This window comes from Dermochelys coriacea, chromosome 15, assembly GCF_009764565.3.
Source record: "Dermochelys coriacea isolate rDerCor1 chromosome 15, rDerCor1.pri.v4, whole genome shotgun sequence".
In the NCBI taxonomy this organism is placed as follows: domain Eukaryota; kingdom Metazoa; phylum Chordata; order Testudines; family Dermochelyidae; genus Dermochelys; species Dermochelys coriacea.
The window spans coordinates 14,438,518-14,461,518 of NC_050082.1; the positions used below are offsets into that span (position 1 = coordinate 14,438,518).

General features: G+C 42.1%; 1 protein-coding gene across 1 annotated transcript in view; it reads left to right on the top strand.

Moving 5' to 3' along the window:
- The first annotated feature begins 248 nt into the window (after nt 1-248).
- UBE2L3 (ubiquitin conjugating enzyme E2 L3) overlaps nt 249-23,001 on the top strand; it is a 95,321-nt gene continuing 72,568 nt past the window's right edge. The window contains exon 1 of the mRNA XM_038372708.2: nt 249-383. Coding sequence (XP_038228636.1) covers nt 318-383 — 66 coding nt within the window. The 5' untranslated portion in view covers nt 249-317. The remainder of the gene's footprint in view (nt 384-23,001) is intronic.

The window sequence follows — 23,001 nt, forward strand, 5'->3', positions numbered from 1 at the left end:
GGGTGAAATCCTGGACTTGGTGGAGTTTTGCCATTGACTTCAATGGAATCAGAATTTCATCCATAATCTTTATCTGACTCTCTTCTATCAACTTTTTTTTTGGATCCTCTGTGTTACTCTTTGCAATGGGGTCTACTCCATGCAGGTGGTAAAAGGGTTAATGTTGACTTGAGAGGTCAGTTAATCACCTGGTTGCACTTGGAGGGTGGGTCAGGCCTAATTAAGAATGAAACCCAGCTGGAGAAGATCTGGTTGGTGCTATGAAGAGAGGAAATCAGGAGCAGAAGGGGGCTGTAAAGAGAGGATAGGATTCTGCTATGACCAGTCACTTTTTTGGTAGCAGAGAGTGGAGAAACCTGTGGGGACCAGGAAGTCTCCTGCCGGTGAGTAGGAAACCTGGAGTGAAAGGGAAAAAGATACCTGAAAGAAGCAGGACTGGAGCAAGCTCCCGTGCATGACCCTGACATAAAGGTAGAAACTGGACCTCTGGGGAGAAGTCTTGAGGCGTACACTGGTCACAAAGAGCTCGGGAAGGGGCTGGGGGAAAGGCCTGTAGATGGCTAACGGTAGGAAGGAGTCATAGGAGGCAATGGTGAGGTGTCTGATGGAGCAAAATGTGGCTGCTTGTCCTTGGGATACTGGACTGGAACCCAGTGTAGTGGGTGAGTCTGGCTGGGTTCCCCTACCACTCTGCAGGAAGGTGTTATGAAGCCCCCTGACATGAGGGAGCAAGGATAATTTAAAGCCCTGAGAGAAGAGTGTGAAGATCATGGGGCCAAGAGGTGGAGTGGACTAGGTATAAAGACACTGGGTTTCCTATTGGACTTTTTTTTACCTGTCCAGTGGGCCGAGTCGTGGGAAAAGAGACCTGCCCAGGAACAGAGCAATTGCCTGCAGCAGGCGCTAAAGAGGACAGAGCGGCCACGCCATGCCTAGCAGTGAGTTCAGTCTCCTGCACCATCATAGGAATTGGAACATGTCATGTGCTAACACACTGACAAGAGTGGGTGACAGTTAGAGTGGTTACTTCTCCACCTGTGAAGGTGCCCGTTGGCAGGTCAGCAATGCCTAGTGGCTAACGGTAACAAAAGCTGCTAAATGCTAATAAAACCCATATGTCCTTTTGCCAACAGGACAGCACTGACTGAGGACTCAAGCCTCTATACCAACAGTGAGTCATCTTGTTTGGCACCAGAGCAGGCTGTGTTTATTATGACCTAAAATATTAATGCAAAAATATGGGTATGGAGTATATGTTGCTTTATGCTGGCAGAGTCTTTGCCTTGGATGCCAGACTGCCTTACTCTACCAGATGCTCTGCTAATTTGAGAGGCTGAGGCAGTCGAATGCACCTGACAAAGGAGAAAATAGCTTCACTGAGACTTTCCCTTCTGTTGATTTTTGATCTGTTTTCTTCTTGTCTTCCAAAAACCACCCTCCCGTCTGATCCTGATATCACTGTTACTGGTGTAAATCAGGAGCAACTCTACTGGCATCCATTAAGTTATCCTGGTGCATGTCAGAGGAGAATCCAGCCCAGTGTTTGATGTGGTTTAAATGAGTTTATAAACACTCAGGGTCAGTTTTGAAAGGCATCTTCTGTGATTAATGCTGATCACCATGGAAAGCCTTGCAAGTCATTTCATACTGTATAATGGAAAGTGACTATAGTTCAGGGGACAAAGAATAAAGGGATTGGGGTTTTTCAGCTGCAGACAGAAGACTGGTTATGAGCGTCTGGAAAGGTTTAGTCTCCTGATTGTCTGTGTTGGCACTGAGGTATTAACAGGTTTCAGAGTAGCAGCCGTGTTAGTCTGTGTTCACAAAAAGAAAAGGAGTACTTGTGGCACCTTAGACACCAACAAATTTATTTGAGCATAAGCTTTCGTGAGCTACAGCTCACTTCATCAGACAATGCATCCGATGAAGTGAGCTGTAGCTCATGAAAGCTTATGCTCAAATAAATTTGTTGGTGTCTAAGGTGCCACAAGTACTCCTTTTCTTTTTGAGGTATTAACGTGGCTTTCCGGCTGGCTTTGGGTGTGAGATACCAGTCCAGGGTTGATAGTGTGGGGACAGAACTCCAGTTACTTTTTTTTTCTTTCCTCTCCTTAAGATTTATAGTTTATTTTTCTTTAAGACAGAAGGAACATGGCCTTGCCCTCACATTGTTCAAGCTTGAAGGACAATTCAAGTCCAACGTGAACTGCTAAGAAGCTGAAGAAGGCACACAAAGCCCATGCCATGCAGTGTGGTCCCTGTACCCTCTCCTAGGGATCATATGCCAGTGGTGTGAGACAGAGCTTCCCCTGGTTTGCTCCAACCAGGGGAAAATGTAGCCTCCTCACTCAATGGGTGCACTGCACTAAACTCTAGTGTAATTGCGGTAAATCACACAATAGCTTCTTGGACATGATTTTGAGTTGTAGTGAAGGAGGGCACTGGACACCTGCAGCAGCACCCACTGCCCAGGCACTGCAATCCTAATCCTGGCCTGGTGTGGTGGAGGAAGGCCATGGGGTGTGGTGGGGCAGGACAGTGAGCCCTCTCCGCACTTACCCAACAGCGGCACCTCCTGTCCCACAAGGCTGGGCCTGGCTCACCATTTCAGGCATTGCAACCTGGCACATGGGGTTGCAGCGCCACTTGGATTTGGCACCCTTGGTTGTGTGACTTCTGTGCAGTTGAACCCACACTAAACCCACCCTGGCTCTAACTGATGCTGGGGCCAAGCTGGTGCAGAATCAGGGAGCTGTAACTGGCTCCCTTACATTTCTCCTGCTTCCTGTGCAAAGTGGAGTTCAGACTCGGGGGAGAATGGAGAGCTGCGTACTGGTTTATCACCGCCATAGTTTCAGGCTGTTAGTAAAGTAACTGCAGCAAGAAGTACTCAACAGGCTTTCATCTTGGATCTCTGCAGGGGAGAAGGGGTAGAGTACATTAACTCTTTATGCTAACCCAATTCCCTAGTGTAATGTTTGCAAACTGAATCACATGTTGCCAAGTGATATTCTGCTTAATCTAAAACCCAAGTAAAGATAAAAGTTGATGTAGGGGGGAGGGAAAGGGAGAAAATTGATGACATGAACAATAATTGCAAAAAATATATCTCTGTATCATAAATAAAATGTAGCATTTACATAGTGCTTTTCAGCAGACAGTAGCTAAGCCTTCTAAGCAGACTGCCTTCTAAGATACAGGGCAGTAAATATTATCCTCGTTATTCCACAAATGTGGACAAATTATTGCTTCCAGTAAGCAGGTGAACAAGGGCCCTTCACATCTGGAACGGTATAACAACACTATGGTGGTGGTGATAATAATAATTAATAAAAGCTGCCTCAGATCTTCTAGTTCAGTGGTTTTCAACCTTTTGTCATTTTCAAACCCCTAAATTTTCAAATGGAGGTTGCAGATCCCTTTGGAAATCTTAAGACATAGTCTGTGGACCCCCAGGGGTGCACAGACCACAATTTGAAAACTACTGTTCTAGACCCATGTCAGCAGGGTTACGGTACTGGATATGCTTCAGAAACTATCCTTATCAAACTGGTCAATGGTCTTCTGAAGTGTCCATAGTGATAGTATTAGATGTTTCAGCTGCTTTTAGTACGGCTAATCATGAGGTGATGTTGACTCTCACCTGCAGTCATAATTAGGTCTTGGAAGATTGTATCAGGAAACTGCTCATTGCTATCATGCAGGATGCTGCGGGGTTCCATCTTATCAACCCTCCTGTTCAGTATGTATGTGAGGCAAGTAAGTGAGATAGGGCAGAGACATGACTGGTGGCGGCATCAGTATGTTGATGTCACTCACTTCTATACCTTCCCGCTAACTAATCGTACTGGTGCAGAGGAGTCTTATGGCAAGGGTGAAGGATAATTGGTTGAAGTTCAATCAAAATAAGATGGAGGTGAGGAGAGCAAGTTCCACCTACCAATCACCAGAGGCAATTGAGCTAGAGCCCACTTGATCTATGTAACAGGGAGTTGCTGGCAAGCCATTCTCCTTCCATTTTGGAATTACTGCACCCTTTTGGTCCAAAATGGCTTAAATGTGTTGACCTTCAGGGCATGCTACTGAGACGATGTATTTTCCTGGATATTTGGAAAGGTGGGGTGTCATTGTATGGCTGGATTTCATTGGCTTGAATGATTTTCTGTATTTTAAAATTTTGGTGTACAATGTTTTACACCTGTGAAGGCTCTTAGGAGTATTGCAGAGGCACTTCTTTTAGTCCTTTAAAATATCAAAATAAACAAATAAATGGCATCTATTCACGTTACTTTGCTGCTCAGAGTCCAGGAGTGAGAAACTATTTTAAGGAAAACAAGAAAAAATATTAAAAAAAAAAAGCGCAGACAGTGCCCTAATAATAAATGCATGGATATCTGTTGGTGTTTTAAAAGTAAGCCACTGCACCTTTGTAATTAAGGATTAAAGAATCTATATGCACATACGTATAGTGAAGACCCCCCCCAGATGATTTTGAGACGAGGGTAAACTATTTTTTTTTCACCTAGTTGGGTTGAAATTACTTACCACTTGAAGAGCATCTGCAACAGCGTATGGCATTGAAGCTATTTTTCTTTTGCAAGAAGACTAAGATATTAAAAAAGGAGTCAAAGAGTAAGCTGGCTGAATGGACCATTAGCACCAAACTCTAAAGATGTAGAAGTCAAATAGGATAGAAAGGCCCCATAAATTTTTACAACTCCTTGGAGAAAAACACTGTGATTATTAAAACATGAACCTTGCTTTTCTAAAATGCTTAAAAGATTAATATAGAAATGTCATACTGTGGCTGCTGGAAGGATTATCCTTAATGGGAATGTTAGAAGTTATTTTAACATAAAGCAAACATAGCCACTGAAGAGATCAAAAATGGAACAAATTCAAGGCTCTTAATTTCAGGAAAATGAAAGGATTTCTACTTTAATTAGAATGAGCAAATTCTCCATAAATATTGTCCGTATGTGACAACATCAAATGTGGTGACCTCATCTAATTAGTCATTACTTAGTCCAATCACTAGTGCAAGAGAAAAGCTTAGTTCTCTTTTGGGAAGAATGCAAAACTCCTAGTTCCCATTTCTGCATGAGGAAAATAACCTTTTTTCTTTTTTTTTTTTTTTCTTTTTTTTTTTCTTTTGCAGAAGTACTCTTTTTGGTGAGGTCATGTGTGTAGCCAAATGTCTGATGATGGTCTTCAGGCAGGGTTAGGTACATCACATGATCCAATGGGAAATGATAACTGAGTTTGTGGTCTTTTCAATGCAAGCCCCAAGGTTACATTTAAGAGAGGATATTTTGACTTTCAGTTTTCTTTTTAATCTAGCTTCTTCCAGCAAACTGGTCACAAAGCTACATGCTGCTCTGTGCTCTAAGTAAAAGTTTAATGACTCGCTGTTAGTAAGAAACTGAATATTCTCTTTGCCATTCTGAATGGCACTTAATTTACTGTCTCTCCTTGTTTGGTCATTGCTGCAGTCAAACACCTGATTCTCTTAGAACTCCAGTTAGCAGCATAAGACCATCAATTCCAGAGGCCGTAATTGGTTTACAAATTGTGCTGGCGTCTACTTGTTTTTTCCGCTAATGTGAAGCATGAAACCACACTACACCATGCTGCAGTCCTAACACATTACTGTCCTTGTTCCTCTGTGAAATGGTTGAGCGGATGGAACACAGGTTCTTTTAATATTTATTTTTTTAAATTTGTCCATCATGTGAGCACTCAGTTTGAGTCAGCTCTCCTGCTGGTAATAGCTCACCTTACCTGATCACTCTTGTTACAGTGTGTATGGCAACACCCATTGTTTCATGTTCTCTGTGTATATAAATCTCCCCACTGTATTTTCCACAGCATGCATCCGATGAAGTGAGCTGTAGCTCACAAAAGCTTATGCTCAAACTTCTTGGTCTCTAAAATGCCACAAGTACTTCTTTTCTTTTTGCAGATACAGATTAACAGCTGCTACTCTGAAACCTAGTTTTGCAAGAAGAACATTCCTGGAAAGTGAAAAATAAAAGTGCTCCAACACTATTCTTTACCCACAAGTGCATTTAATACAAAGTTCAGTGATGTATATGCTGAAAACAATACTATTAGTGAATAATCAAATAGCAATGATAGCATTTTTCTTGGAAAAAATAGCTTGCAATATTTAAAAGAAAATTCTGATTCATCTGACAAAATCTGCTTCTTTGCATTGTCTTCCACAGACAATAAATTGATGCCTAGGTCTAAACTCTGTTGAACAGAAAAAGTGTCATTCTTTTTGACCTGTCACTTGTCGGCACTGTAAAATCATGCAATCCTACACATAATCACTTAGGAGTTTTTGGTTCAGTCAAAATGTCATCATGCAGTTATTGTTAATGTTCACTTAGGGACATTACTTCATGTTCAAGTTCTTTCTTTCTTGCAAAGTATCCCTTTGCACCTTGGAATGCCTGCAGCAATTTCAGTTGGGTCCAGTGATACAGCTTGCTTAGGCAGAACTGCTCAGCTGGATTCAGTCTTGACTTCCATCCTCAGGAAATGTGCAGTCTCCCTGTATTTTCTACATTCTCTGCAAGCAAATGTCAACACTGATGACAAGGTGACAGAGATGTGGGGACTAACGGGTTTTTGGTTTGCTGATGGTTCTGATTAGAAAAATAATAAAACTCATTTCCTGTTGACCCAAAAATGAAACTTTCAGCAAATTGAAAAGCTGAAGGAAAATTCTTTGACTTGAACAAATATTTCATTCTGATTTCAAGCTCTTTTTTTGCATTGTTTTTCAATTGAAGGAAATTTTGAAAAAATGTTGTTTTGACCCCAAAATCCAACTATTTTGTTTCTAAAATGTTGAACCAACATACATTCGCAAAACACTTCAATGTTGTGGAATTCGCATTTTTAACTCTAACTTTTGACAGAGTTTTGTCTGAATCCAAACACAATGCTTGAGATAAGGAGTACTTGTGGTACCTTACAGACTATTTTTTTTTTTTATACCTAGAAAGATTAACAATATTGTTGGGTGGGTTAAGGGAACAGCTGTTATGGCTCCTTGTGGCATGTAGTAGTTTAGTGTCCTTTTTCCTTTGTAGACAAGCAGTTTGTGTTGTAAATGGCTTGTCTAGTTTTTGTAAAATCTATCCATGAGGAAGCTTGTGTGGAAGGCTGGGTTTTTTTGAGAGTATCCAGTTTTGAGAGCTCATTCTTAATCCTTCCCTGTCTGCTGTATAGGATGTTGATCGGGTGGTTTCTCAGTTTCTTTGAGAGTATGTGGCACAATCTTTCAGCATAGTCTGTGTGATATGTAGATTGTAATGGATTTTTTTAGCTTTCATCCTTTTGGTATGATGTCCATCTGTTTGCATTTGGAAAGGAAGATGTCTGTATCTGTAGGAGTCTTTTCATGAAGTTGATGGATTTCCATTCCATACAGCTAAATTCAGTGCCTTGCATAATGACAGGTTTCAGAGTAGCAGCCGTGTTAGTCTGTATTCACAAAAAGAACAGGAGTCTCTAAGGTGCCACAAGTACTCCTGTTTTTGCAGATACAGACTAATATGGCTGTTACTCTGAAACCAGTGCTTGCGAGGTGCAGCTTAGTGGGGTATGCACTTGGCTCAAGAGAAGGAAGGTCTCAAAAGGGACAGAAGGAACATAATCACTAGAAGTAGAGGAATCTAGTTAATTCCCAGCAATCTAAACACCTTGAAACATTGTCTTGGTTTAATAACTAATTATAAATTTACAAAACCCCAACTGGCTTCTGTTGCAAGAAACTAGAAATATATCTCAAAATACTTAGAAAACTATCAAGCAGGAGAATGGGAACCAGGCTTTGTAGAATCAGAATCTTCATTTGTAAGTGGAAGTACAATCCACAGTTGTTCAGGCACTTGAATGCTTGGGAATGTTACCTATCGACACTGTATGAAGTTATTTGCACACCTGACTTTGTTTTGGCCACCATAGAAATCAATCTCCTATTTCTCCAGTCTGTTTGCAGACCATGCTATATGGCGCACATCCTAATTCTGGCATGCCAAAACAGTACCTTACCAATGAGAGAGCCTGGGACACAAGCGCATGTAAAAGATTACTGCTAAGATGTGTAACAATTTCTGTATCTCATTACTATTATTTATATCCCCCCAATTCTCTTTGAAATAAAAGTAAGATCCACCTAGGAAGAGACATCACTTTGTCTCTAGTCCTTTTTCTCCATATGGTTTTGGGAAATGTGCTGCTAAGATAAAATGAAAGCACTATAATTTCCCAAGGTATCCTAATTGTGACAGTGCTCTTTTGTTGATAGAGTTGTGGTCTCCAGGGTGACCACATAAATAAGGTTCTGTGGCAAAACACAGTGAAGCTGTACCTTGGCAAGTGTATACAGTCTCTAAAACTTAACAGACTTGAGGGCTGCACTCCTTGCCTCTCTGATGTTCCTTGAATTTGCAAGGGTAAGATAGCACAGTAAAAATCACTTATATGCCCTATGTCATTAAAATATGCATATATTTTAATTAATTTAAATGCTCTGATTACAATACCAAATGCAACATGTGAACCATTACATGGCAGTTCTGAATTCTGTAGATACCTAAAGCTTTATAGGCCAGTTCTGCAACCATTACTCACATAGCAAGTTTTACTCATACTGGTAGTCCTATTTACTTCAGTGAAACATTAACAAGAAGGGGGGCAAGATTAGACCCTTAAACTTCATCTACCTTGTGTGCTTGCATTTAGTACTCCCCACTTTCTGGTATCCACCTGTTTGTTGGCTGCCTGACCAGTGGTTGAAAACAGAGGAAAAGACTGGAAAGTCCATATTTCCTAAAGTTATGAAAAGAGACTTGACTGTGCGCTGGTGAAAGATTCTAGATTGGTGGCACTAGAAATCTAAAACTACTAGCCACAGCAGTTGCAGAATGTACCAGGACAGTGCAAGTTTCTCCATGCTACTCCACTAATGAGCCTTGGTCCTGACAGATAGCACCAACCTCTAGAATAGAGAGGACAGTTCTTGTGCTTAGGTGAAGTCACAATCCTATTGGAATCGATGAGAGTTTTGGCTTTGACATAAAGGAGCCAGGATTCCACCTTCATGCCAATTAATCCTTGGTCTCTCTGCTGACTCTGCCAGTAAGACAAGAGGTATCAACTGTGGTTGTGGTTTTTGTGATGTGAACACATGTCCATAAGAACTTGTTGGCCTACAAGGCACTTCACATAAGCTGCTAACAAACGAATTATTTCCATTCACTGCCAGGCCCAAAACTGAACCAGTGTCCTAAGGGTGAAAGCATTTCATGCCATTAGGTGACTGATCCTAACTAAGGACTGGTCTGTACTTAAAATTTAGATCAACATAGCTATTAGCACTCCTGACTGGTGTAGCTATGCCAACCTAACCCCCACTGGAGACACAACTAGGCTGACTGAACGCTTCTATCAGCCTAATTAATGTTGATCAGGGAAGTGGTGTTCCTACAGCAACATGAAAACCCCTGTTGCTGTAGGCTGCATTTGCACAACTGGGTTATGCTGGCATAGCTACAGTGCCACAGTCCCTTACTTAGCCAATCAGTCAGGACCCTGGTCTTGAGCTCAGACCCACAGGGTTCTTGGAAAGCAGCTTGTGCCATCATGCCACACCAACTTGTCTAAATACCAGGGAATTCACAGACTTGGATGGGACAGTTTCTAGGGTTGTGCGATTTGCTTCTTGATTGGGCACATGATCTTCACCCTGTTTGGCTGGTGACCATATATAAACTTCCTGATTTCTTTCTGGCCTTGTCTGAACAAGCTGTTGCCTGCTAGCAGCTATTTGGACCCTGCTTGACCCTGCCAGCTGCCGCCTTGTACCTTCCTCTTGGATTGGATCTCCTGCCTGTTGGACCTCTTGTGTGAACTCTGACCACTGATCTGAACTGTCCTTTGACCGGCTTGACCCCTGGATATTGCATTATCGCTTTCCATACCACCTTTCCCCCAAATTTCCTACTAACAATTTATGCTGAATAATCCTGGCTTCACCATATGTTTTGACCTCCTGGTAGGCCATCAGCAATGTCAAAAATAAGTTTAAAAAAAAAAAATTGCAGCTGTAACATTGTCATTTATGACCAGAAAAACAGAGGTTGTTGTCCCTCAACTTCAGAGTTCCAAATCTCCAGTACTCATACTTTTACACAGAGGCCTGCCCAACACTTCAAAATTAGATTGACCTAGCTACCTTGCTCAGGGCCGTGAAAAATTTAGTGTCCTGAATTCTGCAGCTAGGTCGACAGAAGAATTCTTCATTGACCTAGCTACTGCCTCAGGGACAGGAGGAATACCTGTATTGATGGAAAAATCCTTTCTGTTGATGTAGGAGGTATCGACATGATGGTACTACAGCAGCACAGCAGCAGTATTGTAGCTATGCCACTGAAGTGGATGCAGGGTAGACATACCCTCAGATACTAGATTGTTTTGTCCCTGTACTCAGTTATGGCAAGAATATTTCAAGTGCACGAAGCCTGCACAGTGGCTGCCATAGGCTCTGTCTTAACCTATTTTTCAGATTAAAAAATGGAGGAGAAGTTATAGCAGGAAAAACATTTAATGCTTAGCCTCTAATGCCTCTGGAATAACTAGAGTGAAGTATTATTTAGCAGGGGTGTGTTAGGGATCAGTAGGGGACGCTAACAAAGAGCCATGCTCAGCTGCAAACTGGTCAGTTGTGCCTTGGCTAGGGAGCATCATAAGAGACCATGGTCTAGTTGTTTGACTTATGGGTTGCATACAGATAGTCGTGAGCCGGGGGCCATGCAACTGCTCACTCCGGCTGCTTGATCTCAGAGGAGGCCTCACTCCATTCATCCAATATCCAGCCAGCTCTAGGACCAGAGTCAGAAGACAAACACCATGACCTGCATGGTGAACCAGCTAGATCCAGCCAGCAAAGCATGTAGCAAAATCAAGAATGTACCTGGTGTGCGCACCCAAAGCAGTCAAGGGGTTCAGAATGCTGTTTTGATCAAATTTGAATGATCATTTTAACAGATTTATTACTTTTTTAAATGATCTTTTGAGGCAACCACAGAAAATAGCATGAGATTTCATGTGACAGGAATGGGGTAGCTGTGGGGAAATGTGAAAGGAGTAACTGGTGCATACATGCACAGTTTTATCTACAGAACTAACACTTTTTAGGGAAGTTGGTTATACGCGAAACCTGATTTGTGATGACTCAAGGAACCAAGATACTCGGTGAGCACAGTTGGTCTTCAAAGACAGAGTTCAGCTGCACTCAATGGGCCTGATTCACCACTCCACTCTACCAGCTTTGTACTGGTATGACTCCATTTAAGTCAGTGTAGCTCCATTTAAGTCCAAAGGTGTTATGCTGTCATAAAACTGCTGTAACAGCCTGGTGAACCAGACTCAATGTATAAGGGAAGGTACCTTAAGGCAGGAGATTGCCAAAGAAGGATGATCTTTTGTACACCTTTTCTTGTAGTAAAACTTGAGTTATAGTGTGGTAGAATGTGGGAGCGGCTTTCTGCTGCTTTGTCCCTTGTGTTGCCATTTACACCTGTGCAAAATGAGTGTAAAATGTTACCAATTCAGAAGAGCAGCAGTTTGCAGCCAGTCTGCACAGGTGTGAGCAATTTACAAAGGGAGCAAAGCAGTGGCAAACTGGGCCCTTAAAGGTCCCAGATTGTTTTACACACTTCACTGTGCAGGTCCTGGTTACAGTGAACATCTGCTGACAGTAAGGCGGTTCTGTGGGGGGGAAAAAGACTTCTCTATAAGAGGGTTTCGCTCTGCATGTATAGACAAGTGCATGTCTGAATGTATGTGTGAGAGAGATGAGGCAGGTTTTCCAGGCCACCATTTTGTTCTTGCTCTGATAAAAAGCAACAAAATGGTTGCTATTAGTGCTCCCTTGGATAATGCCCCACAAAAATTCCAGATGTTAGCTCTGTGATCAGTCTGCATTAAAAGGAGTGCTTTCTCTTGGCCCATATGTAATTTCTGTGCAAGGAACAGCAATTACCTGAATCCTAACTACTGTATAGGGATTGAACCATGTAAACAGGGCTTTTCTCATTGTGAATTATGGGCAAAAACTGCAATCTACCTTAGGCACAAACAGCTAATAAGCCCCAAATGAATGCACTCTACCTGCGGGGAAAGTGTTTATCCCACAAGCAGAATCCTGCAGTATTTTCACATTTCACTCAGGATGTTAACTGGCATCATAGTTCTCACTAGAAGGACACGTGCTGCCAATGGGAAATGCACATTATTCACTTTCCTTTATTTTTAACGCCGTTCAGGCACAACATGGTGAATTCGGATGCAAGTCCCAGCACAGTTTCACAACCCGTTTGTAAGATTGTGTTCAGATTTTTATTAACATGATTGTTCTAGCAAACTGCTGCTCTCTTGTACGTGACGAGCCCAGTTTTGAATTTCACACGGGGGAACTGTAAGTGAATACAATGCAGGTTGCTTAAAACATTGGGCTAAGTCAGTGATTGTGTAATATGCTGTAACTGACAGGACCTCAAATGGAAGTGTCCACCAGTCATGAAAGTACAATTAAAAAGGAAGAAACGTGTCTAGAGACACACTGGTAGGGAGTCAGCAAGCCGTGGAAATAAGGGGCTGAGAACAGCTATCCCAAGATGGAGAATTTCTCATTTGCTTGCTCGCACTGAGAAACAGAAGAGGTGTGGGGAATTAGGCCGGACAACATAGTTAAGAAACAGGCCAGCTCTACAAATGAGGATAAAACCTTGCAGCCTGTTCTCATCCCTTAAAACAGCATCCAATGAAGTGAGCTGTAGCTCATGAAAGCTTATGCTCAAATAAATTTTAGTCTCTAAGGTGCCACAAGTACTCCTTTTTCTTTTTTAAAACACTCTGTACCCAGCTAACACATTAGTGAATCAGAGCAGTGATCTCCTGACATCTTGTGGCTTCACTGCAAAATACAACTAACCCTCCCCCAGCCTGAAGGCATAAGTGTCTGCTGAAAAAGTTGACCTTGGCATTAACTACAGGCACTGAAGAGCCTTATTTATATATAGCCACATTCCTTTCTCTCAAATGCTGGGTTGCTTTCCCCTCCACCCACAAAGCATGTATGTGTTCAAGTGATGCTGCATCTTCCTAGGTACTTGCATATGGGCTTACCATGCTGTACACCAGAGATGGCCGCAAATCTAAATCCGGGAGCTGGATTGGATTCAGATTCTGGGCCTGCCACCCTGTCTTTAATGAATCAACCAAAGACCCTGGATCCAAACATCCCAAGCTTTCCCAGATTTACTCCCTCATCTTTGCCCCAGAAACTCATTATTTCTCAGGTTGGTGTTGGCCTTCAGTAGAGACAAGGGATTTTATTTTCCCTCTGTAGAATATAAGTAATTCCTTGGCTTCAATGGCCCAGCTTCATTCATCTCACTCTGGGGGAACCAACAATTTTAAGAGCATGAGATAAAGATTTTGTTTAAGGATTAATTTAGCTTTTTGTTTAAAAATCCATTGTTGCTAAAACAATCTACATTTACAGATTTTTAAAAAATCAAATGTATGCATAATATCTGTCACCTGAAAGCATTACCTCCTTCTTGAATGGATTCATGAAGGAATCTTTTATCCTTCTTCTGAGCAGTTGTTCCTGACTTTTTGGTCTTTGCCCCAATTACTCTGTTCAGAAGCTGGAAAGGAATGAACCACACTGAATAATCGCAAGCATAGACAGCAAAATCACCTTCTTGGTGTCTGGGTCTCCCTCTTGTTGTTCAGAGTAGCAGCCGTGTTAGTCTGTATTCGCAAAAAGAAAAGGAGGACTTGTGGCACCTTGGAGACTAACAAATTTATTTGAGCATAAGCTTTCGTGAGCTACAGCTACAGCATCCGATGAAGTGAGCTGTAGCTCACAAAAGCTTATGCTCAAATTTGTTAGTCTCTAAGGTGCCACAAGTACTCCTTTTTCCTCTTGTTGTTTGTGAATGGCACTGCACTGGCTATTGGCAACAACAGCCCAAGCCAGATTTGGAGCCCCATGGGAATACCAACACTGGAACTGGAGAGAGCTCAGACTGCCCATGATGTGAGTGTAATGCAGAGGTGCTGGTGGTTGAGTACGAGGAGGGGAAATAACATGCGTGATGCACTTTGTAAAATATATGAGAAGCATCTTATCTACTACAGATTACCATTCATGAGAAAATATATAAACTACACTATGCCCAAAATCCCTCTGAAGTCCAGGCAGGGAGGCGTACTCCATCCCACAGAGAGTGGGAGGGCTCAGTTGCCTCTGTGGCACTGTCCTGCCCCCCACTCTGGGAGCCAAAGAGGGGCAGGCTGTGAGCAGGAAGACCAGAGTTAGCCATAGGGGATGCATACAGTTCCCTGTGAAGCCCTGAAGGGAATTCATAGAAAAGTAAGAGACAGAGGTTATATTGACATCTTTGTGCCCCCCGCCCCAGCCCTTCACATTGTCTAGGAAAAGTGACAATGTTCCAGAGGCAGAGCTCACAGGACAGAGGAGCCAGTGGCAGGGGATAACTGCAAGGAGCTAGGAAGCCATGGAGAGGCTGCAGTTCCCCCAGGGTATGTGTGAATCCCAGCTGATTTGCAGTTAGGAGTTAGACCCACTGGTTCCTTAGCTAATACCCTCCTCCCATCACTTCCCAGGAGGATTTGGAGGAAACTCTCACTCCAAGGCCAAGAAGCCCCCTCTGTGGACTTTTCTGTAGGGTGATGCAGTTGGGCTCAGTATTACAAAATCAACCAGTTTTCCAATTTAAAAACTTGGCTAGTTTCTGAAACAGGACTACATGACATGAGAGATTTCTCCCAGCCTTGGCTCATGTGAACCCATTTTAAATTCGTATAATGTATGTACTTTATGAAGCATATAATGGATCAAATTCTGCTCTGTCACATCATACAACCAACCCTCTTAAGGTCAGTGGGTTTGTCAGGGCTCAGAGCCAAAATTTGATCCAATAAACATATGCAATATACCACAATGAAACCTATGCTAAGGGTCGCCTATAGTAAGTCACTTCAGTCTTATGTAAATACTTGACACTATCACCAAAATCAGCTTTCAAGTTTAACTATATTAACCTTTTAAAGTCTACCACTAATATGCAACTGACTGTGAGTTGTGGCTGCTCTCTTAAAACAGGTTATAAACTGAAGATGATTACCAAGTGTTAAATAAAAAACACATAACCAAATGGAAATTATTAAATCCTCAAAGAAATTCCCTTTCAAATATTTATAATGTAGAGATTTCTCTGAAACACAGTCTGTACAAGTGTGAATTTCCTTGACGGAAACAATTCACACTTATGAAAATGTAATGGTTGTCATGGCATGTCTTGCTGCTGCAAACTAAAGTCATCTGTTTCTCTTGAATGCTAAACAGGCTAAAGGCAGCTGCAATTTGCACTGACCAGCGAAAGTGGGGGAGGGGGTGAGACATCCTCCCTAACTTGGTCCTTGAACTAGCCAGAGTACAAGGTGGCTTTGTTAGAAGATGGGTTATTACTCACTGGGAAGTACTGCTGTGTTGATATTACTAGCTGAATTTCACTTAGTAGGACTCTGCACCAGGCTAGAAGCTCACTCTCCCGGAGAATATACAGCATCTCATATTGACTCAGCGCCACCTGTCTAGAAATACATAGTTTTCAGAACATTTCTTTGGCTTTTTCCCCTATAATTAGTATTTGTTTCTCTCTGTTTCCTGTCAAATCATTGCAAGTATGGCATTTACAAGAAGTGGCATTTAACTTAAAAACACAACCCCCCTCCGTCCCCATTTTAGGAATATCATAGTTATCTACTGAAAAGACCAATTAGGTCGTCTCTCCTTACATCTCCAGAATATAGTTATCCTCACAACAGGGGATGTACAGTAGCAGATATTAAAGTGATTCTATGCTTGAGTGTGTGTACATAAGTGAAAAAGAAAAATGTTACCTTACATCAGCAGCTGCAGGTAGAGAAGAATTGACACAATGGCATGTGTAGGGGGCTCATTTGAATAAGTACCAAGAGGAAAGAGGAGAAAACCTGTGATTTATGTCCATTTAGTTATTTTAAGTGACAGAATGCTTATACACACACTGGCTACAACTGGCTTTCTTAAGTGAGCAAATACCCTCTTTGCAGCTGCTAGAGCTCAATGCTCAGTACCTGAAATATAAGACCTAGCGTAGCTAGTACGCTGTAATAATATTTAACTTGTTTGTCACCATTGAGAATTTTTTCTAGTGATTATTTTTCCTGGTGTGTATGTACTGATTTTAAGATTTCAGAATCACAATGCAGAAGACCCATCAATATGGAAAGGCAATCTTGAATATACACATGCAGACTGTCTGGATGGATAGCCATATTTTTTCACTGAATTTCTTTAGGTTAAATAAAAGAAACAGGCAGGAACCCGGGGGGGGGGGGGGGTTCATTTGGTGGTGCTCTCTCTGTTCTGCTTGGCTTCTCAGCTTTCAATAGATCCCAAGGTCAGGCAGTTTGTTGCTAGGCCAAAGTGGCAGCCTCGCACCCTAACAATGCTGCTATCTTCATATCATCTGAGTGATGGGGGCAACATTGTGATACTTTGGCAGTGTTGCTAAGGAGGTTGCTAGGTTAGATTGATGTCACAATGTGGGTTATAAATTGCCTTTACCCTGCTGGCCCTTACTTGGCCCCATAATACAATGATCTAGTAGATGGCACCGAAGTCTTCAAATGATACATTGGAGCAACATGTTAAGACCCTGAACTTGGCAGCAAACACGTGGTATCCATTGAACAAAGGGACCACTTGTAATACAGTAAAGTAAATAAGCAATTGCTTTTGATACTACAACCAAAATAGTGATGGGTTCTTTCATGTCCAGGAATTAACAAAAGTGTAGTGACAGAATCCCCAGTTTGTGACCCAAATGCATGCACTAAAAACGGGGCATTCAGTTAACAAGGACATTCTGCACTTTACTCCCACTATTCCTGAAAGAAAGTTTTTTAAAAGGCATCAGAGTGAGTGAGCTGAGGTATAAATTAGCCAGAATGTGAATTTCCCAACTTTCAGTGGCATGTGCCCATAACCTCAACAATACCAAAATATACCAGAGTCCTCTTTACATTAGTGTCTGTTTATTCTAGTACAAAACCACCAGGACCTGTATTTATACTGAATTATTTGCAATGCATGTTCCAAAGCAGCATCCACAGAGGATGCTAGCCTATTGCAAAAAAAAAAAAAAAAAAAATTGCTGAAGAGTCATTTTCACAGATTTTTTTCAAATTCATTAATAAAGCAAAAATTAATTTTCAGTCATTTTCAGTTCTACAGTGCCTACTTGTGTGTGTGATGGTTAATTTCATTTTTAAAAAGAAATAAAAATTGATCAACAGTCATGCCCTTCAGAGCTGTGCTGATTTAACAAGTAAATATATCATTAGGCTTTTCTTTATGCATGACGTCTTGATAGCAGGGCTTTAGCCGCACACCTCTCATTAGTGTTAATGAAATTTATGTGGCTAAATCCCCATGCATTGCATTGAGCATATACCTCAGTATATTTATAATTATTTTTAAAGACTGCATTACTCTCAAGACAGATCAGAACCCAGCTTGTACAAGACCATTATGGTCCATAGGGTGAATACATATTTATAAATGATTTAAAAATGCATATTCTAGTTACTTCACAGAGCATAACAGCTCTGCTAGCTAGCAACACATTTAAAGGAGATAACCAAAAATCCAGAAGAAATGTCTTTGAAAAATAGTTAATACACATGGGGTACTGCAGCCTTTTTTAAAGATTAATTTCTTGGCCATTTATAATGTAGTCTTTATTATTAAAAGCCATTGGACCATATCACTCAAAAGCATGCTTTGTAAATTTCTTTTGCTCTTATTGGGCCCCATTCTGATCTCACACTGGTCTTATACAGACTTCAATGGCATGAATTCTTGATTTACACCAAGGTGAGATGAGTATCAGGCCTACACAATTTGAGGATCACATCTAGCCCACCATACTCACGTGCAGTCCCACTGAAGTCACTTCTACTCACTGGGTACGTCTACACAGCAGTTAAAGCTGGCCTGGGTCAGCTGACTTGGGCTTGCCAGGCTTTGGCTGTGGGGCTGTCAAATTGCTGTGCAGACATCTGGGCTTGAGCTGGAGCCTGAGCTCTGGGAGCACATGACGGGGGGAGGGTCCTCCCAGAGCCCAGACACCAACCTGAGCCCAAACACACCAGCTTTTAGCCTTGCAGCCCAAGCCCATGAGCCCAAGTCAGCAGCCTCAGAGCTATATTAAGGGCCATGAGTTGCTCTGCCACCCCCCACGCTCCATTTGAGAAAGGATGCTCTAGCTGTTAGGGTGCTAGCCGAACACCTGGGTTCAATTCCCTGTTCTGTCACAGATGCCCTCTGTGCTCTTGGGCAGGTCACTGAGCGTCTACCTTGCAATCATAGGGTGTGAGTGCAAGCTCAAGTAATGTACCTGAGCAAGCTTTAATATAGCACATGGCAACACATGTTTCAGCACAGGCTAGCTGTGCAAATAATTACCCAGCGTTCCAGGCAGGCTTCTACAGCCTGTGCTGAAGCACATCTCGCCATGTCTTCACTGCTCAGGGCCTGAGCTAGCAAGATTAAAGCTAGCTCGGGTAGGTCTATGCAAACTGTGATTGCACCCCAGGACTGCAGTATAGCCATAGGGGGTCTCAGTAAGCCATCTGTAAAATGGGGATAACAGCATTTCTGTGTCACAAAGGGTGTTGTGAGGGTACAGTGATTAGTGATTGTGAGGTGCTGGGGTGGTGATGGGGGAGCCATATAAGTACCTAAGATAGAGATGTAAATAATTCTTCCTCAGCTCCAGAGAGACCCTCTCCCCCGCCTTAAACCAGCTGCTTAGCATGGAAGGCAGGATTTAGCTGTAGATAAACTGGATAATTTCCAGTGTATTTATTACTGCATAAAAAGCATGGGAGGAGGTATTCTCATTCCTGTTACACTACTCAATCTATGAAAATTCCTGTATTGTCAATAATACAGAGGCCTGATAACACAGGACATTCCAAGGTGACTTATTTTAATGGAAGTTACACACTACAACTGTAGCTTTGGTTGTTACTTTAACTCTGTGCCTGATGGTACAGTGTCTACCCTTAATACTGAAATGTACAGTTCTTGGAACACGTTAAACTCTAACAAATACATTTTTATTTTTTTAAATAATGTGCTCCAAGGCTTTCACGGGCTATGCCAAGATTCAGTCCAAAGGGAATTTTTACAGCCAACTTGTAAATTCCCAACAAGAAAAACTTAGAACAAGAAGTGTTGACATAGTCTTAACTACAGTGATAACTAAAGCTGGTTTGTTGGAAAAGAAGCAAATAAGAGTTGGGTATGGAAGGTGAGGCAGCTAAATGTTTCCTCTGAGAATCCCTGGAGGCTATTGTGTGAGACGGCATGTGAAATGAAGCTGAAGCAGATCACAAAGCAGGCAGAGGAAGAAACTCATTGGAATTTGTTCATTTTCATTAAAGGCCAGGTGAATTTATCCATATATGTATCTATATATCAGAATTTCTTCCCTCAAAGGCGATCAGGGGTCTGCTAGCATGTCAGTGCTCATCGTCTTACCTACTATGGCTCTGACTTATTTCTTTGTATCGGAGAGCCCACAGAGGAACATGCAATGAACTCTTGTGTGTAATCTCATTGCCTCAATGAGGGCAGGAGCAGGCTGTTTGCAATTTGTCCCGTGTCTCTTAAGAGGAATAATACAAAATCACTCCACAGGCGAGTAGGGTATATTTCCTTGTGGGACACATAAGAATCAGATGTTTGAGATTTTAAAATCTCAATCAGCAATAGACTGATACTCTTTTGCCTATCTATATTGGGCCAGATTCTGATCGACATCTCGGAGGTGTTACCCCAGGCTTGTACTGCTGTAACTGGTAACAGAATCTGATCCACAGGTAAAGAAACACAAACAGTTCCCCTGAGACTGGGATTTTTGGACAATCATAGAATTTCATAGGACTGGAAGGCACCTTGAGAGGTCATATAATCCAGTCCCCTGAATTCATGGCAGGACTAAGTATTATGTAGATTATCTCTGACAGGTGTTTGTCTAATCTGCTCTTAAAAACCTCCAAGAATGGAGATTCCACAACCTCCCTGGACAATGTGTTCCAGTGCTTAACCACTCTAACCATTAGGAAGTTTTTCCTAATGTCCAACCTAAACTGCCCTTGCTGCAATTTAAGCCCATTGTTTCTTCCCCTATCCTTAGAGGTTAAGGAGAACAATTTTTCTCCCTCCTCCTTGTAACAACCTTTTATGTACTTGAAAACTGTTATCATTTCCCCTCTCAGTCTTCTCTTCTCCAGACCAAATAAACCCATTTTTTTCAATCTTCCCTCAAAAGTCATGTTTTCTAGACCTTTCATTATTTTTGTTGCTCTTCTCTGGACTTTCTCCAATTTGTTCACATCTTTCCTGAAATGTGGCGCCCAGAACTGGACACCATACTCCAATCTTGGGACAAGCTAGCTTTACTCTTTATTAGCAATCTCTCTACTCCCCATCACACAAGACAAATCTGTGTCTCTCTGTTACCTGTCCTCTCTGTATTTTCCACCAAATGCATCCGATGAAGTGAGCAGTAGCTCACGAAAGCTTATGCTCTAATAAATTTGTTAGTCTCTAAGGTGCCACAAGTACTCCTTTTCTTTTTGCGAATACAGACTAACACGGCTGCTACTCTGAAACCTGTCATACTCCAGTTGAGGCCTAATCAGCGCGGAGTAGAGCAGAAGAATTATTTATTTTGTCTTGCTTACAACACACCTGCTAATACATCGCATAATGTTGTTGCGTGGTTTTTTTGTTTTTTTTTTGTTTGTTTTTTTTGCAACAGTGTTCCACTGTTGACTTATATTTAGCTTGATTCACTCTGACCCCCGGATTCCTTCCCGCAGTACTCCTTCCTAGGCAGTCATTTCCCATTTTGTATGTGTGCAACTGATTGTTCCCTCCAAAGTAGAATACTTTGCATTTGTCCTTATTGAATTTCATCCTATTTACTTCAGACCATTTCTCCAGTTTGTCCAGATCATTTTGAATTTTAATCCTATCCTCCAAAGCACTTGCAACCCCTCCCAGCTTGGGATCATCTGCAAACTTTGTAAGTGTACTCTCTTTGCCATTATCTAAATCATTGATGAAGATATTGAACAGAACCTATTACAATAGGTGTAATATAGACAGCTAGAGGAACTATTTCCCCACCACACATAATGCCATTTTTTCATTTTGTTACTTTTATTTCCCCAGAGCCAGCCCATATTTGTTCTTGTTCTTTTTCAGTTTTCTCCCAGAGGTTACATAGTAGGGGAAGGGAAAAGTTTTCAGTTTTCAGTTCCTCTGGCAGCAGTACAATCATCAGGGTGGGGTGTCAGTGTGATGTCTCCTCCCACTGGAGGAATCAATCTACAGCTGCGCCAAGCTCCCGCTCTGAGTGGTGGCTCAGATTCAGCCTTATCCCACTCGCATTGCTTTCAGTGGGGCAGGGTCAGCCCACAGCCCTGCTTCTCCCTTAGGGTTTACTTCTAAAATGCACCATATTTCCTAAATGCTTAAGAGGGAAACTGACTCCCTCTTCCTTCCTCTTTTTAATGTTTACTTGTGGGAGGCAATAATCTAATTAGTATATAGCAAGAAGGCTTGTTATGAGCGAGAACAGTTTAGAATCACAATGTCGGGGAGAAAAGGTTGATCCTGCTCTTCCTTTCCTCCCCCAATCCATGCTCCCTCCCACTCCCAACCCCTGGCAAAATCCTGAAGTAATTTCCCTGGGGTGAGGGGCGGGGAGAAGATGGGACTCTGAAAGTGGAGAGAGCTGCAGCCTGATAGGGAAAGCCAAAACAAAAACCATTATTAAAGAGTCAACCCTCGGACAGTTGTGCTGTTAAATGAAGGCTCAGGGTCAGATTGTGCACCACTTACGCACCCTGGTACACAGCACATGCATCTGCTTACTTAAGGGCAAAAGCAAACATGTTTTTACTGCAGGCTGAGCATGCACCTTTGAAAACAGACTGCATTTATCAAAACAAGATCTCAAGTGTACAGCAAAAATTTGGGGCAATCTCCAGATTCTCCTTTCATAGTATCATAGAATATCAAGGTTGGAAGAGATCTCAGGAGGTCATCTAGTCCAACCCCCTGCTTTCAGCCTTTTCTAGGAACCAATGTATTAAGCACTCAAAGAAAAATTCCTAAGGTTGGGTATGCATCTGCAACAATATTATTCACCTGGCCCCAAATTGTCATAAGTGAATTTGGCCACCTTGGTTTTCAGACTCTCAGCTTGAAACACCTGACAGTCTGGTTCCAAAACTGCTGAAAATGTGCATTGCCAAGTCAAATCAGTGGGAATTGCAGCTGCTCAGCACTGTTTGAAAATCAGGCACAGCGTGTGTCACGCTCAGCACCCAAAGGCAGAGACCACTTGTGACAATGTTGCCATCTGTACAGGTGGTTCACAGACAGTCAGAAGATACAATCCCTGCCCCAAGGAGCTCACAGTCTAAACGCACACCAATGCAGGGATGCAACCTAAATGTAGAACGACTGAGCAGGGATGTCCTCCTAGTTCCAATGGCTTCTTAAAAACTTTTTTAAGGTTAAATTGTAATATAAGCTAAGTGATGTGAGACGGGGTGTCTAGTTAGTAGTGGCTGGCAAGCCATAAGGAGAAGGATTTGGGAAGGGGACTTGGAGAGCAGAATGAGACCCTGGAATTCTCACCTGCCCCACAAGCAAGGATTTGTGCATCTCCACATTTTGGTCTAAATAATGAACTCAGTCACAGCGCTAATGCACCAGTAGCGAACCCAAGAAAAATAGTGCAGTTAAAGCAATAG